The following is a 14,109-nucleotide window of genomic DNA, read 5'->3' on the forward strand; positions in this document are numbered from 1 at the left end:
TGAAGGCTGTTCAGCCCAGCAGATCGGTCTGATTTGTTCATTTAATATATCATTTTTGCATTAATCGAGCACAATTGATGAGAAAGATTCCTACTCTGTAAAATTTCCAGCTAATGGTTTGGAAATCTACTTGAATTTTGCACCCAATAATTCATTTTAGAATTTTCAAAGAGTAGATAGTTTAGGCAAGCTGAGATAAATCCCAGACAAATGGGGAAACATCTGATCGACGTGTGTTTTCACTGTAAGCACCATTAGTGAGTTTATCTAATTAATTATTTTCTGCAATAGAACAGAGGCCTTTTACTAAAAGGTCTTCCACTTTGCAGACCCATGCCCTTTATAAAGCCTTTCATCTAAAACGATTTAACCAAACTTTGTTATGATGGCGATCACCAGTGTGGCCCTACATAGGCTTGAGATGTGAGTTCGTTACATAGATGAAAGTTCTAACAAAGGTAATTTGGAAAATAAAGCTCCCCGTAATTTACTTCATTTGCTGATAACATTTGTTAGAAATCTGAAATTTCTCTTTTCATTTTTGTGCCTCAATTACAAAAAAAAAAAAATTAGAGCTGAAAATGGGTTGTATCATTAAAGTTTTTTGCTGATGGAAAACTGTAATAACAGCTGTCATTTAGGTGCATTTATAAAGATTTTCAGTAAAATTACTTCCAATAGGTTTGCCCCACTCCTGAAAGCAGCAATCAACATTTCTTTTCCAATTAAAATCATGTATTTGGTCATCTCTGGAGCCGGTCGAAAATTACCATATGGACATATAAGAAATAGTATTAAACAAAATTTAGATATTAAATGAAAATGCCATAGGAAGGCAGCATTGTCTTCATCTTGAAACAAATGTTGCTAATAAAGTGAATGGGGTAATCTGATTTTTTATTTTGAAAAAAAAAGTTCTTTCAAATTTAAGGGTGATCCAAGTAAACCTCACTTTAAATCCAAGAAGACTTTGGAAAAGAGATGAACCTATCTGACTATACAGAGCCCCCATGCACTTAACCACATTTGATCAAACTTGTCCAAATTCACAGAAATGCTATTTCCATGGATAGGAACTTACAAGCATGTAAGTAATAAATAAAGAATAAGCATTAGGCAAATAGCACTACATTTAACATATAGTTTATTTAGAACTGAATTTGCTTATATTGTATCTGGCTTCAGTAAACCCACAAAGTAGTAATTTGTTCACTCATTCATTCCTTTGACAAATGTTCAATTTGCATTTGAGGCCAAATGAATGAAATTTATACTACAGTAGTATGATCCTGCCCTTCAAGAGGTGACAAAATGTAGGAAAACTAAGTGAACATAAAACACTTCCCAAGGGTTCCAGAGCAACATGTAAATAAGGAAGGTGGATGGATTGCTGGCTATCACACTAGGAATTCAAAAGAAGGAAAGGTGACTCTGGAGGCAACTTCCCCAAGGAAGTAAGTTCAAGACTAGCCTTGAAGAAAGTTACCACGAGATAGAGGGGAGCATAGTGCTATGGGGAATTTCAAAGACATGAATGAAACTGTGCACACAGGGGTTAGGAAGAAATCCAGACTGAGTGGAGCAGAAAGTCTTGGTGAGAAAGAGCAAAGTATGAGGAAGAGCAGAGCACAGAGGTCCCAGATGATTGGGAACTTGACTTTGAGGCATCATACAATGTGGAGATGTTGGTGGTGATGGGGAGAGAACGCGATTAGGAAAGTTAACCTGCAGGGTAAAGGAGGAAGAGGAGGACATGAAAATGGAAAGGCAGAATAGACTACTAGCTCCAACCAAGAGGGGCCTGGGCTATTGGCAACAGACCCGCCAGGCACCACACAGAGCAAACTGAAGAAAGCAAAAGGAAGGAATCAAAGATGAAACTCATCTGAGCCCAGACTCGGGGCTTGCGAGACTCATGAAGTCAGCGCTAACCTCTGGGGGGCCATCGGAGGGCTTCCACGAAGGATTAGAGCCCACCAGGGACTATGCAAGAATCCTATGAAACAGTGTCCTGCAGGAACACTAGGAACCCTTGATCCTCATGGGAATGGGAACCTCAGACTTCGATCCAGAACATCCTCAACATCTGTGGCTTTGAGTTGGGTTTTTTTTGTTTGTAAGGATCTAGAAAGATCTAGAAGATTCCTACTTTTTACCTTCTCGCCCTCTTCCTACTATCCTGCCACTTACCGGTTTTCCTAGCACCTTTGGTCTGACGAGAGCAGGTGTCCTTCCACAGACAACAATGACACTCTGGACAGTGGCTCTCAGGCAGCTTTTCTGTCTTGTGCACATTAAAGCCCCACCGTTTCCTATCTTAGTACCTATCTTTGTTAAGCTAAAAGAAATCTGAAGAGGAGCTTTGCTTTTATGAAAAAAGGACAAAATGAAAAAAAAAAATAGCATTCAGCGCACACCCTCAGCAGCCAGAGGGGCGCCACCAGGCTCTTTCCCCGGGAGCTACACTCAGCATCAAGCCGCCCACCAGAGCTTTGAACTGTGTCTGTGAGCATCTGTGCCTTACCTCAGTGTATTTCCAGCATCCGTTAGCAAGATATATCCTAAGGTACCAGAAGAGCCTAAGAGAGATTATTTTTGGTGTCTGGGAACACTCAAAAATTCTCCCATACACATTAAAGGTAAATAGTTCTTCGCTTTCCACCATTTTGGCTTACAAAAGGTTTCTTAGAAATGCTTTCTTTTCAGATAGTGAGGGAAACCAGGAGATCGTAAATGCTCCTAAAGACGGGGGTGTGGAATGTGAAATTAATCCTAGAATTTCTCCCTATTCCTCATGTATTCTGTGGCACAGAAAAAAAAGTCCTTGAAATCAGTCATCCCTGATTTTCGTCTTTCTGCGCATCTCAGTAAAGGATGTCATTATTTCAAGCACTTGTGATGAAGTAAAGATAGCATAATAATCCATATCATAAAAAGGAAGCTTAGATGAGCAGTTTGCTGCCTTGTGAAACACGAATTGATTGGTTGCACAAGTCAAATACCTCCCCCCACAGATATTTATTCCCCTGGACCCTCTCTCCCATGGCATTCCTCCTTTATGGACTTGAGCTTCTCCTACAGTTAGAAAGGCAGAGTTTCTGCTACCTTGAACACCGCCTATGTTGACATGGGATGCTTACACCTCTCTTTCTGGATCTTCCTATCATCCTTCTTGCTGCCCTTGGGCAGACACCTGCCATAATTTCTCTTTTTCAGTATCACTTACTTTTTGTGTTATTCTGTTGACTTACTTCACCTTCCTAAGCAGAGTTTGCTCCTCTGTGGAGGGGAGTCAGTAAGTAGCTAGCTCATAGGGCTATTCTTTGTTTTAAGTGACATTATGTTAGTGTTACAGTCATTATTATTATTCCATAGTGAGATAGACCAGTGAGGAATCAATTTAGGACAGGGCTGGACTTGGAATTCTCCTTTTTAGAAGCAGTCTGGTCATTGAATCAAGTTGGCCAACAAGAAAAGAGATACTTTCACTTCAAAAGCTTGAGGCCAATTTAATTCAATGGCCACTGAATCTGTTGTTATAATTCTGTATGGGGATAAATTGGTCGACCCACCCGTTATTTTCAGTATAACTTCCAGGTTAAAGTAGTCATTAATCAAAGATAAACCTAACCGGCCTTTTTGTACTCTTGACCAAATCACTATCCGTCGACTATATTTAAAAAATCAACCCAAACATTTGGTCTTTATTGTAAGAAGTCAAAATCTATATCAACTTATTGAAATAGCAGGATGGAATAACTTTTTGCAGTGTGTCAACAAATAATTTGAGTTTTTGACAGTGTTTTCCTCCTTCACTAGAATTATATAGCCATTGGTCCTTTCGGGTTTTCTTAGAACTTGATTTGAAAGCTGAATTTGATGCTTATGAAAGTTGTGACTTACTTTGGAGAATTATGCATTTGCTTTAGGACCATCTTTTCAGTTGAAATACAGTGCATCTCTTGAAGAACCATCATTTCCAAAAGCGTGTTCCAAAGTTGTATTGTGATCTTACAAAATGTAATGATAGGATGGTAGGAACCAGAGATCACTCAAAGTTCGATCCCTTCGTTGTACGGGGAAGGTAACTGAGATTCAGAGATTTCAGAAGGCATCTAGTAAATTATTGAACACTGAAGCTCCTAAGTTGTTGGAAAACTATAATGCAAGTCATTTGCCTTGATATCCAGTGTTATTTTTACTATACCAGTACATTCTAATGTCATTTAGGGAAATAAATCTAATTGGCAGTTGGGAAATGGAAATTGTTTAGAAATTTTCATTGTCTCTCTGAAGGAAAATTTTAAAATTTAATTGACAATAGGGCCAAGATCCATGATATCTTCAATTTCACAAGTGATCGGTGCCCCCATTCAGAGGATGAAAACCCTTTCTAGAGCTTTTGAAACTGTGATGGCTTAGTAGCCTCTTGCTTTAGTCACCCAGCTCCTGTGTCAAAAAGAGAGGAAGAGAGAGAGACTTCCAGCTGGGAATCGAGGTCTTGCTTCAAAGCTTTTATCTTCAGAGGAAAGAAATCTTGTGAATTTCATTAATGTCAACAAGATCTGAGAAGATTTGAAGTGTTTAAGCCCTTGGGCATCTCCAGCATGCCAAATGCTATGGTTGTTATAAGTTATTGGTTGCAAAAGCATTGCAACTTTGATTCACACCCCCCATGAATGAAGAGACTTTGGAAATAGCCATTGTACAGTCATACTTAAGGGTATGTTGAAAACCATCACTTTCCAAGAAGATATGAAGTCAGCCAAAGAAACGGCGGCTTAAGCTTGGGTTAAACATGAAACACCCGGAATTCCGAATGGGGTGGCATATGTTATGGTTAGGAAACAAAAGACTAGTCTTCTCAAAGTACCATAGCAAAGCTAAGAAGGAAAACAAAAGAAGCATTGGTGTAGAATTCTAAAAGCAGATAACCTCAAAGCATCTCCCCAAAAGGGTCCTCCTCTTAGAATACAAAACTGAATTGAGTATAGGGTTTTTCTTCCCCCTTCACTTTCTTCTCCATTCTCTCATCTCAAAAATGATCAGACTGGAATTCACAATGGTTTCCACTGTACTTTTCCAAACTTTATGGGAGAAAGCCCTTTTATTCCAAAATAGGCAACTGTTTCTATTAAGTAAATTGGGTCCAAGCTAACCCCAAATAAATGAATATTTCTGGCAAAACAAATATTGACAATTTAAACTAGGTCTTGAAATTGAAATGTTCTTAAAAAACAAAATATATCTTAAAAAGAAAAACTCAACAACACCTTCTAAACCTTTTCATAAATATTATGAGATACCTTTTAATGACATATCTTTTTTTTAATGAGAGTTGTCTTTTTAATAAATCTCTTTTGGAAACTGTTAGTTTTATTCTACTAAAGCTGACATCTGCCTAAATATTAGTAAGTGTGCCCAAGGAATTACTGTTTGGGTCATCACAATCTCCTAATTGCTAAATCCACTAAACCCAAGGGAAAAAATTGTTCAGAATCATCCAGCAGAAAATCTGTGATGGTTCAGTATCATCAAGAGACACGTTACAATAATAATATTTGCAGTACGTTCTACCTGCGCATACCTGCCAAGACCTGAACCCAGGTCCCGGAGGCTCACTTTCTCCACGATGATGACGTCGCTGAAACCAGTCTGAAGCAATGCAGCTTTTGAGCTATGACTGAAGCTGTCACAGGCTACAGGTCCCGACAGGTAAAGCTCCCTACAGTAGGTCTTTAGAGCTCGGGAAATATTTTAGTTCAGCATTGGAGAAGCCAATAAATGCCTTTTCTGATCCAGAAAGAAATGATTTGGCTTCTCCTTTTTGCATTTTTTTTTTTAATCTCACTGTTGGTTCAGGGAGATCGCCCAGCCCCGATGGGCAAACACCGTGGGACCTGAGTTCTTGCTGCCCACTCAGCTCACCAGCCATTCCACCTGGGGACATGCTGTGACAAACGTGCTCTCCGCGAGTTGCTCTCCATCAATGGACGCTCTCAGACTGAGAACAGCTTTGGGCCGGACTTGGCCTGGATTCACGTTCAAATACCGTGTCTGCTGAGTGCCCATGCTTGACGACACGTTAGACCCCACACACGAATGGCCAGAGAAGGGCGTAGCCAAACCATGATGCGTCAGTAGCAATTTATTTCAAAGCCCTGGTTTTACGGCTGTCGTTTAGCCTTAGGTGCGCTGAGAGCATCGGTCTGCCTAGCTCACTGTCTGGTGTGGCCAACGGCTGCAGCGGATGTTGTGCCGTCAGGTTAATCAGCCTTTTGTCTGAGAAATGTGCTGATTCCTCCAGTTATTTAAAGAGCTGTTGTACACCGAAGGGGTGACGTGAACCGCCGTTGCTGGTGAGTGTGGGGAGTTAACGTCGTAAGTTCGGAGTCTGGACATCATTTGAATCCTGCCTCACCCTTTCCCGATCCGCTCAGGTGGTTTCGCACTGAGTTTCCCAAGCCAGTGCTTCCTTTAAGGGCGTTTGGTTCCTTGGCTTCGAAAAGCACCCACATGGTGGGCAGTTTCAGGATGGCAGGTGGATGGAGGCACCCCTCCCATGGGATCCCGCTCCTCCCTCAGGGGGCGAGGCTGCCGCTTGGGCCAGGAGGTGCCCCCAAAGTCACAGAAACATTTCTCTTGAAATGGTGCCTGCTAATTATCTTAGGTCGTGACCAGAAAGCGCACGTTGATTTCATAAATTATTTCGTCTGTTAGAATCACGTTAGTACTGCTTCAGGTGTGCAGAATAAGCATTGCTTTATATTTCTCACGCTTCACATAGTGCTTTCACTTCCAAATAACTCCTTGGCGTATTACAGTTCGTATAAGGGTAGCTACACATTTAAGACTATTTACCAAAAAAAAACGTTAGAGTCAGAAAAATCCAAAATTGAATTTCACCGTGCTTGGCCCTCCCTGTGGCCATCTGTACGTCCTTTTACCACTCTCCGTGTGTCTAAGATAAGAAGTCTGGGGCGCCTGACAGATAAGGGTTCTCTCAGGACACGGGTTCCACTGACCACCCACGCAGTAAGGGACACGCCTGTGGCTTAGAGGCTTCGTGAGGTCAAGGAGCATGAGCCTGAACTTCCTTCCGTGGTGGGTGCATGTGATCAAGGCATTCGACAAGAGGGGATCAGTTAGATGACCCCAGCTGGAGGATAAGCTCTCCCAACGACAAGAGCCCCTTTTTCCTGTGTTGGAAGCGGAGATGTGTCTCACGTCCTCTCCCTTTGAGGCGGCCCTTGGTGACCGGGTGTTACGGTAGTGACCTCACGGACACAAGCTGAGCTCCTCACCAGGAGGATGCTGTCGTCCAGATGCAAGGCTGGGATATACACATCCCACTCCTGACCAATACGGCACCTGGAAAGAGCAAGCACCCAGGGAAGGACAGTTTAAAGAGGGCTGTATAGAAAGAAAGTGTGCATGTGATGACACATAGTGCCTGCGTCATCGGCAATTGCGGCATTCAGAACCGTAAATGCACTTACAATAGTCCCTAACCGGGCACAACTTTCAAGCCCTACCTGCATGCCTCCTGCATGAAAGCATCCCCAAGAAGAGAAACAATACCCTCGTTCGACTCTGCTTGCATAGTATCCCTCTAGAAAAGTGGTGTGGCTGAAACCACCACTTATAGTCCTATTTGTTTGGTTATAAATAAAACATCTCTCTTCCCTCACCAAAGTATCTTTCCAGCTGCTGGACATAAAACAGATTCCAAGCTTCCTAAATTGAAATGTCATCCTCCTAATCAGAATTGACGATTGTAAATAACCATCTGGTTTTGTGTGTGTGTGTGTGTGTGTGTGTGTGTGTGTGTGTTTGAGTGCCCTAGTCTCACAAGCGTACTTTCTGGCGGCATCATGTGTATTTAAAGTGGTGAGCTCCAGGTCAGATTCTCAAAGAAAGTGGCAATACATCTGTTTTCAAAAGGAGACCACATTGCTCGCCTGCTTCTCAGCATGGTTTGACACTAACCCATGCCCTGTCATCCTTGCAGCATGCAAAATAAGGGAATGTGTTCCTTCTGGGGCTTTTTTCTGCCCCAGTGATATACATTCTGCAACCACTAAACATGCCCAGTCCAAGTCACTTTCTGAGTAAGCAACTTCCATTGTGTTCTGTTCCCTTTATCACTTGGGCTTCTACACTGCTGAGAAACAAAAAAGCTACATAGTTTTACTTACTCCTACAGTTAAATATTTTTTAAAAAAGCAAGAATAGGTTATTATTGAAATGAAGTGTGGTTGTCAACTGTAGCCTTCTAGAAGTCAGTGGGAAAAACAGGGTGTGTTAAGCTTTCCTTTGTGTGCAGACTTTCCAAACCCCCCTCTGCCTCCAGCGGGAAAATATGTCTGTCCCGTGATCTATTCAGTTCTTGACCTTTGGACTAATATGCCAACAAAAGGCACCATTTATTAGTGATTAATTTACGTATTTCTGCCATACGAAACTGGATCAAGGCTGTCACTGCTCAGCGCCATCACCAGTTATCGTTGCCCTGTGCCCTCCAGGGGTTTGTGCTGTGGGCTCGTCTGTTCTATGCAAGTGTGGGCCATGCCACCTTCTCCCTAAGTGCACCTCTTCCAGGACCGGGAGTGCCTATCAGGAAGAGGCACACACATTCTCCCCCATTCCGGATGGAATCCTGGGAAGCTGAAGTTGTTCCTGAAAGATGCATTCTCTGATATCGATCTCCCTTGTTACCCGTTATCTGTCTCTGTCCTTCCCCTCCTGCCCCTTCTTCTGACTCCCTTGTCCTGTCTTCTTTTGGAGTTTGTTCCTTAAGATCTATTCTTCACACCTGTAACAAATATCAACGACCACCCCGTTCCCCCGCCCCCCACAACACACAAACACACGCACAAGCTTCCTTCTTCTCTTTTAATTCAACCGAAAGATCTTCTCCTCTTGGAAAGTTCCCCCAAGTGGATTGATAACCACGCTGTCCTCTCTAGTGGGCAAGCCTGACTGCAACTCTCTCTTCTCCCTTCACCATGTAAATCTAAAGAAAAAAAAAAAAAAAAGACCACTTAGTTTAAGTGTGCGTTTGTCTACATTTTTGTTTCTAAAAAGTTTATCTTTCGGGCGCCTGGGTGGCTCAGTCGGTTGAGTGTCCAGCTTCGGCTCAGGTCATGATGTCACGGTCCGTGGGTTCGAACCCCGCGTCGGGCTCTGTGCTGACAGCTCGGAGCCTGGAGCCTGCTTCCGATTCTGTGTCTCCCTCTCTCTCTGCCCCTCCCCCGCTCATGCTCTGTGTCTCTCTCTGTCAAAAATAAATAAACATTAAAAAAAATTTTTAAAGTTTATCTTTCGCTTAAAAGAAATAGGGTAAAAATCTTTTTTCAAACATCTAATCTCTTGTTTGTTCCACAATTACTCTTTGCTATTTGGTTATTTTGGATGATCAACTACCCTGTGCCTCAAACTTTAGCTTAAATCGAGCTTACCGTGTGATCATAGAAATGCTTCCATCATGAGCAAGAAAACCCCACATAATTATAATGGCTTGGTGTTGTAAGGTCATTTGCTAAGAAAAATTGATATACACTATAGCTGTGTGACCGTAATCTCTCTCTCTCTCTCTGAAAATTACTAATATTTCTGCCTGCCTTCACCCTCACTAAAAGAAACTCATCAGGAGAGCAATTCATTTTCCCTATGCTATCGAAGACAGTGATATTTCTCTAAGTTTCTGGAAAAATCAAGCAAAAGAACTGCTTATCTCTGCTACGTGGGATTGTGACTGTTACTTTTAATACTGACCTGAACCACTACTCAGTCTTTTCTTAAATATCCAGAGTATCTGGGGAAGAAGTTTGAAATACCATTTTCCCCTCTATGATTTTCACATTCGAGCAAGATCGACATTTTGGAGCCATACTCGAAATGCGGATAGAATAAGGACTTTCATCTGGTGTAGTGCGCATCTTCAGGTTGCAGCTCCCCGCCCCCTGCCCCATGTGGCCACCGCCTGAGCTCACAGCCCATTCGCTGCACCTCACTTCAGCAGAGGTGAAACGGGGTCATGTCAGCAACTGGGCAGAGCCATGGTACCACTGCGCTTACTGGGAGAGCAAATGTGGTTGAGGCTCTTGGAAATCTGTGAGCAGAGTACAAACCGAATGCGTGTCAAGACGGCTGTTAGGGGGCTGCTGGGTGGCTCAGCTGGTTGAGCGTCCGACTCTTGATTTTGGCTCAGGCCACGATCTCACGGTTCGTGGGTTCAAGTCCCGCATCGGGCTCTCTGCTGACAGTGGGGAGCCTGCTTGGGATTCTCTCTCCTCTCTCTCTGCCCCACCCCCACTTGCTCTCTCTCTCTCTCTCTGTCTAAAATAAATAAACTTAAAAAAGAAAAGATGCTCCTGGGGAGAACCTCATGGAGTTTCTATACTCTGCCTTGAAGCCAAGGGTCTCCATTTTAGTCAGACTCCCGCACATCTGGGTCATTCCTGCAGCCAGGTTGCACACGATCACATACTTCTCCTCCAAATGCTTTGAGATGGGGTTTGCGGACCCAGGTTCCCGAGGCTGCTGAAGGCCAGTGCTGGCACTTCCTTCCCTCACCAAGCCAGAGAGCCAGCTGCGGGGGTCACTTCAAGCCTTGGCCTTGGCCGTGTCCTCCAGGCACCAGGTCCTCTGCCTGGACAGTGACACGCAGTCCCTGGGAAATGGTAACTAATAGCCATTGTACAAATGTTGGGCAAAAATCAAGAGCAGACGGTGCTCAACAGCAGCAAAGACAAGGGTCGAGCTAAGCCTCTCCTGCCAGAGCACATCCACTTAACCTGCAGTGGGCCAGCCCCTCACCTGACCACAGACAGTTCACTCTAGTTTTTGTTTTCAATGTTTTTAATTTTTGAGACAGGCAGAGACAGAGTGTGAATGGGGCAGTGGCAGAGAGAGAGAGAGGGAGACACAGAATCGGAAGCAGGCTCCAGGCTCCGAGCTGTCAGCGCAGACCCCGACGCGGGGCTTGAACCCACGAACGGCGAGATCGTGACCGGAGCCGAAGTGGGATGCTTAACCGACTGAGCCGCCCAGGCACCCCCAGACTGTTCCCTTGAAATATGCCATGTTGTGGCTTTGAAGAACTCACTGTCCGAGAGAACACTCTGGAAGAGTCAGCTTTGAGATTTGTGATCTGTAGTGTAATGGTGATTACACCACTTTTGTTGATTCTGTTACTCCTTTAGTTTCAATGGCTTTTCATCAGCTGCGATCTAGGACCTCGTATTTTTATAGATTTGTCACTCACTACCCCTAAAACTCTACAAGATCACATTTAAAAAAAATGTTAAATGCTTGCATCTCCTAACAAGCATGCAGAGAAAATGCCTAGAGCGACGTGTAGGGTTTCTGGGGGGGAAACTGCAGAATAACGGGCCTCTTTGTGTGTTTGCATGAACTAGTTAACTCGGGAGACGGCATCGACTACAGCCAGCAGAAGAGGGAGAACATCGGTGACCTGATCCAGGAGACGCTGGAGGTCCTGGAGCGCTACGGAGGAGAAGACGCCTTCATCAACATCAAGTACATGGTCCCCACCTACGAGTCGTGCTTGCTGAACTAGAGGCAGGAACAGCTGGGATGGGGGAGGGCTTGCCTTAGTGCCCAGATCATCTGTCTCTGCTGCTTTTAGCATCTCATTACTTGTGACTTCTACAGCTTTCTTTTCTACAGCTGCTAAAATAGTGGCTCATGGGCCGTTGGACCATTAGCCCCATTGAGAGCAAAGTTTTCCAATACATAAATAGTGCCTGTTTCTTAGATTACAATAGCGTACTGTGCTTATTTGTTCTAAGAGAAGAATTGCTTCTTTATACAACTCGGACAGAGGCAGGAGTCCGAGTCAAACCTTCAGTTGTATAGACAATAAAACTATAATTTTCATGCGCAGTTCAGCGATAGCTGTTATGTGTCTGCTTGCCCTGAGGCTGATGTCAGAGGTTGTAAGGGGAGGACTGATGCCGCCCGCCTAATAGGTGTTTGTCGTGGCCGAGCAGCACCTCTCCGGCAGCTGTGCGGAACAATGTTCTCCGACATTCAATAAAACCATCGAGTCTGTTTCAATTGTGCAAGGACAGTCTTGCGGGCCCCTTATGAACCTCAGCGACAAACGTAGTTAACGCTTCGAGCCCCGTGGTCGTCTGGGCTTTGCGGGGCTTTCCGGTGTATGCTGGGGTGGGGCTGGGGGTGCGGCTGGGGTGGGGGTGGGGAGGGCGGCGGGCAGGGTGACGCATGAAAGGCAGCGGCAAACGTGGTCAAACAACGCTCCTGTGAATCCTTGTCCCCCCTATGCGATGACACATCTCAGGACCTGGTGGTTCACTGACAAGATGTCACCCAGCCGCTTGTCCGGGGCTTTGGTCATTTCTGAAGATGACCTGTACGCATCTGAATGATTCCTTGGCAATTTCTCCTTTCCTCCGCCTCCTCTCGCCAGGTGGATGTGTTCTCATAGCACCGCTCTGATCGCAGCGTTTAGGAATTTCATTGAACCCCCCCCGCCCCACCACCCCGCAAAAAAAAAAAAAAAAAAAAAGACAAAGAACATGTACTTTTTCACTCAACTGAGAGAGAAAAAAAGTGCCCGAAGAGAAACCCAACTGTAGGGCACTCAGCCCTGACAATGGCTTTTCAGGCACGCAGGCCCTGAGCTCGGGGCGTTTGAAACCCAGCCCAGAAAAATTCTTAAAGACGGAGCCCTGACTTTGCACACCTGAGCAACGCTGCAACACCCAGACATGCATGGCCTGAAGTATCTCATTCTGCACCAAAGTGAAGAGACGGAACGTGTTCCCCTGTGCACCAAGCGCTGGCCCTGAGACTGTTGTCACTAATGATTTAAGACACAAGTTTCCAAAGGCAAGCACCAAATTTGAAAATGGGTTCCTTATTCATCTTCCCCGATGACTGGCTCAGCACACCGAATCCAGCCTCTAACTAGCCACCACCTAGTTGCCATAAGCACTTTTTAGGATAAACGGAGAGGCGTGACTGTGTCGAGCAAATGGGCTTTCACCTGTCATATTTGGAAAAGACATGGCTAGAGACGTTGACAAGTTGAGGCAGGCCTTTCTTCAAACTGTAGCGTTCACTTGCACCCATGAGCTCTTGTCCTGGCATCAGTGATATATCTGAAGGGACACCAAAATCAGAAAGATGGCTGATGGGTGCCTTTGAAAGTTCCTACCAGAATCCCCTGCATTATTTCGTTCCAAGACAGAAGCGAGGCTGGCCTGTCATAGAAACAGGCCTGGCCTCTTGGTCTGGGTCGTGTTCATGAAACCTACCTGGCGTGGGGAGCAAGAAGAACCCCCCGCATTGTCCCAGGAGCCCCAGCTTGGAACTTGGCTTAGAACTGAAACAGCAGGGTTCGTTTTCCAGCTGTCACTGACTAGTTATGCTGCCTTGGGCAAGTTATTTAACCTCCCTGAGCCTCAGATTTCCTCAACTGTAAAGTAGCGATTACTCCTACCTGGAGGAATCTCGTAAGGACCGGAGGTGGCCAGTGTGAAGGGCTCGTATAGTTTCTCATACCTTTGGCCTTTATTTCAAAGAGAAACATCATATGAGTAATGACTGGTTTTTCCCCCAGCAAAGTAATATGTATTTGGAAAATCTCCAGACAATACAGTATTTCCTCCAAGGCGTTGATGAGTTCTTTGTTATTAGGAGATAATTTTGCAGAAAACCAAAACAATTACATAAATAGCACCATGTTCGCCAGAGAATTCTTTTTAATACATCGTTTTTTGCGTTTTTTTTTTTTAATTTTTCTTTTAACGTTTATTCATTTTTGGAGAGACTGAGCATGAGCAGGGGAGGGGCAGATAGAGAGAGGGAGTCACAGAATCCGAAGCAGGCTCCAAGCTCTGAGCTGTCAGCACAGAGCCCGACGTGGGGCTCGAACTCACAAACCCATGAGATCACGACCTGAGCCGAAGTCAGACGCTTAACCGACCGAGCCACCCAGGTGCCCCTACATCGTTTTACCGGTATGGAAATAAGAATGGCCTGCTTTTTGAGTTCTACCCTAAGCTGGTCTTCGACTTCTCCCAAATAATTTCTGATTAACTCGAAAGAGAAGGGGAA

The 14,109-nt window shown here is 44.5% G+C and overlaps 1 protein-coding gene across 1 annotated transcript in view; it reads left to right on the forward strand.

The window, feature by feature from the left end:
* Positions 1 to 12,092, forward strand: part of PACRG (parkin coregulated) — a 510,981-nt gene extending 498,889 nt beyond the window's left edge. The window contains exon 5 of the mRNA XM_043592716.1: positions 11,424 to 12,092. Coding sequence (XP_043448651.1) covers positions 11,424 to 11,584 — 161 coding nt within the window. The 3' untranslated portion in view covers positions 11,585 to 12,092. The remainder of the gene's footprint in view (positions 1 to 11,423) is intronic.
* The last annotated feature ends 2,017 nt before the right edge of the window (positions 12,093 to 14,109 follow it).

This window comes from Prionailurus bengalensis, chromosome B2 (genome assembly GCF_016509475.1).
Source record: "Prionailurus bengalensis isolate Pbe53 chromosome B2, Fcat_Pben_1.1_paternal_pri, whole genome shotgun sequence".
Taxonomy (NCBI): Eukaryota; Metazoa; Chordata; class Mammalia; order Carnivora; family Felidae; genus Prionailurus; species Prionailurus bengalensis.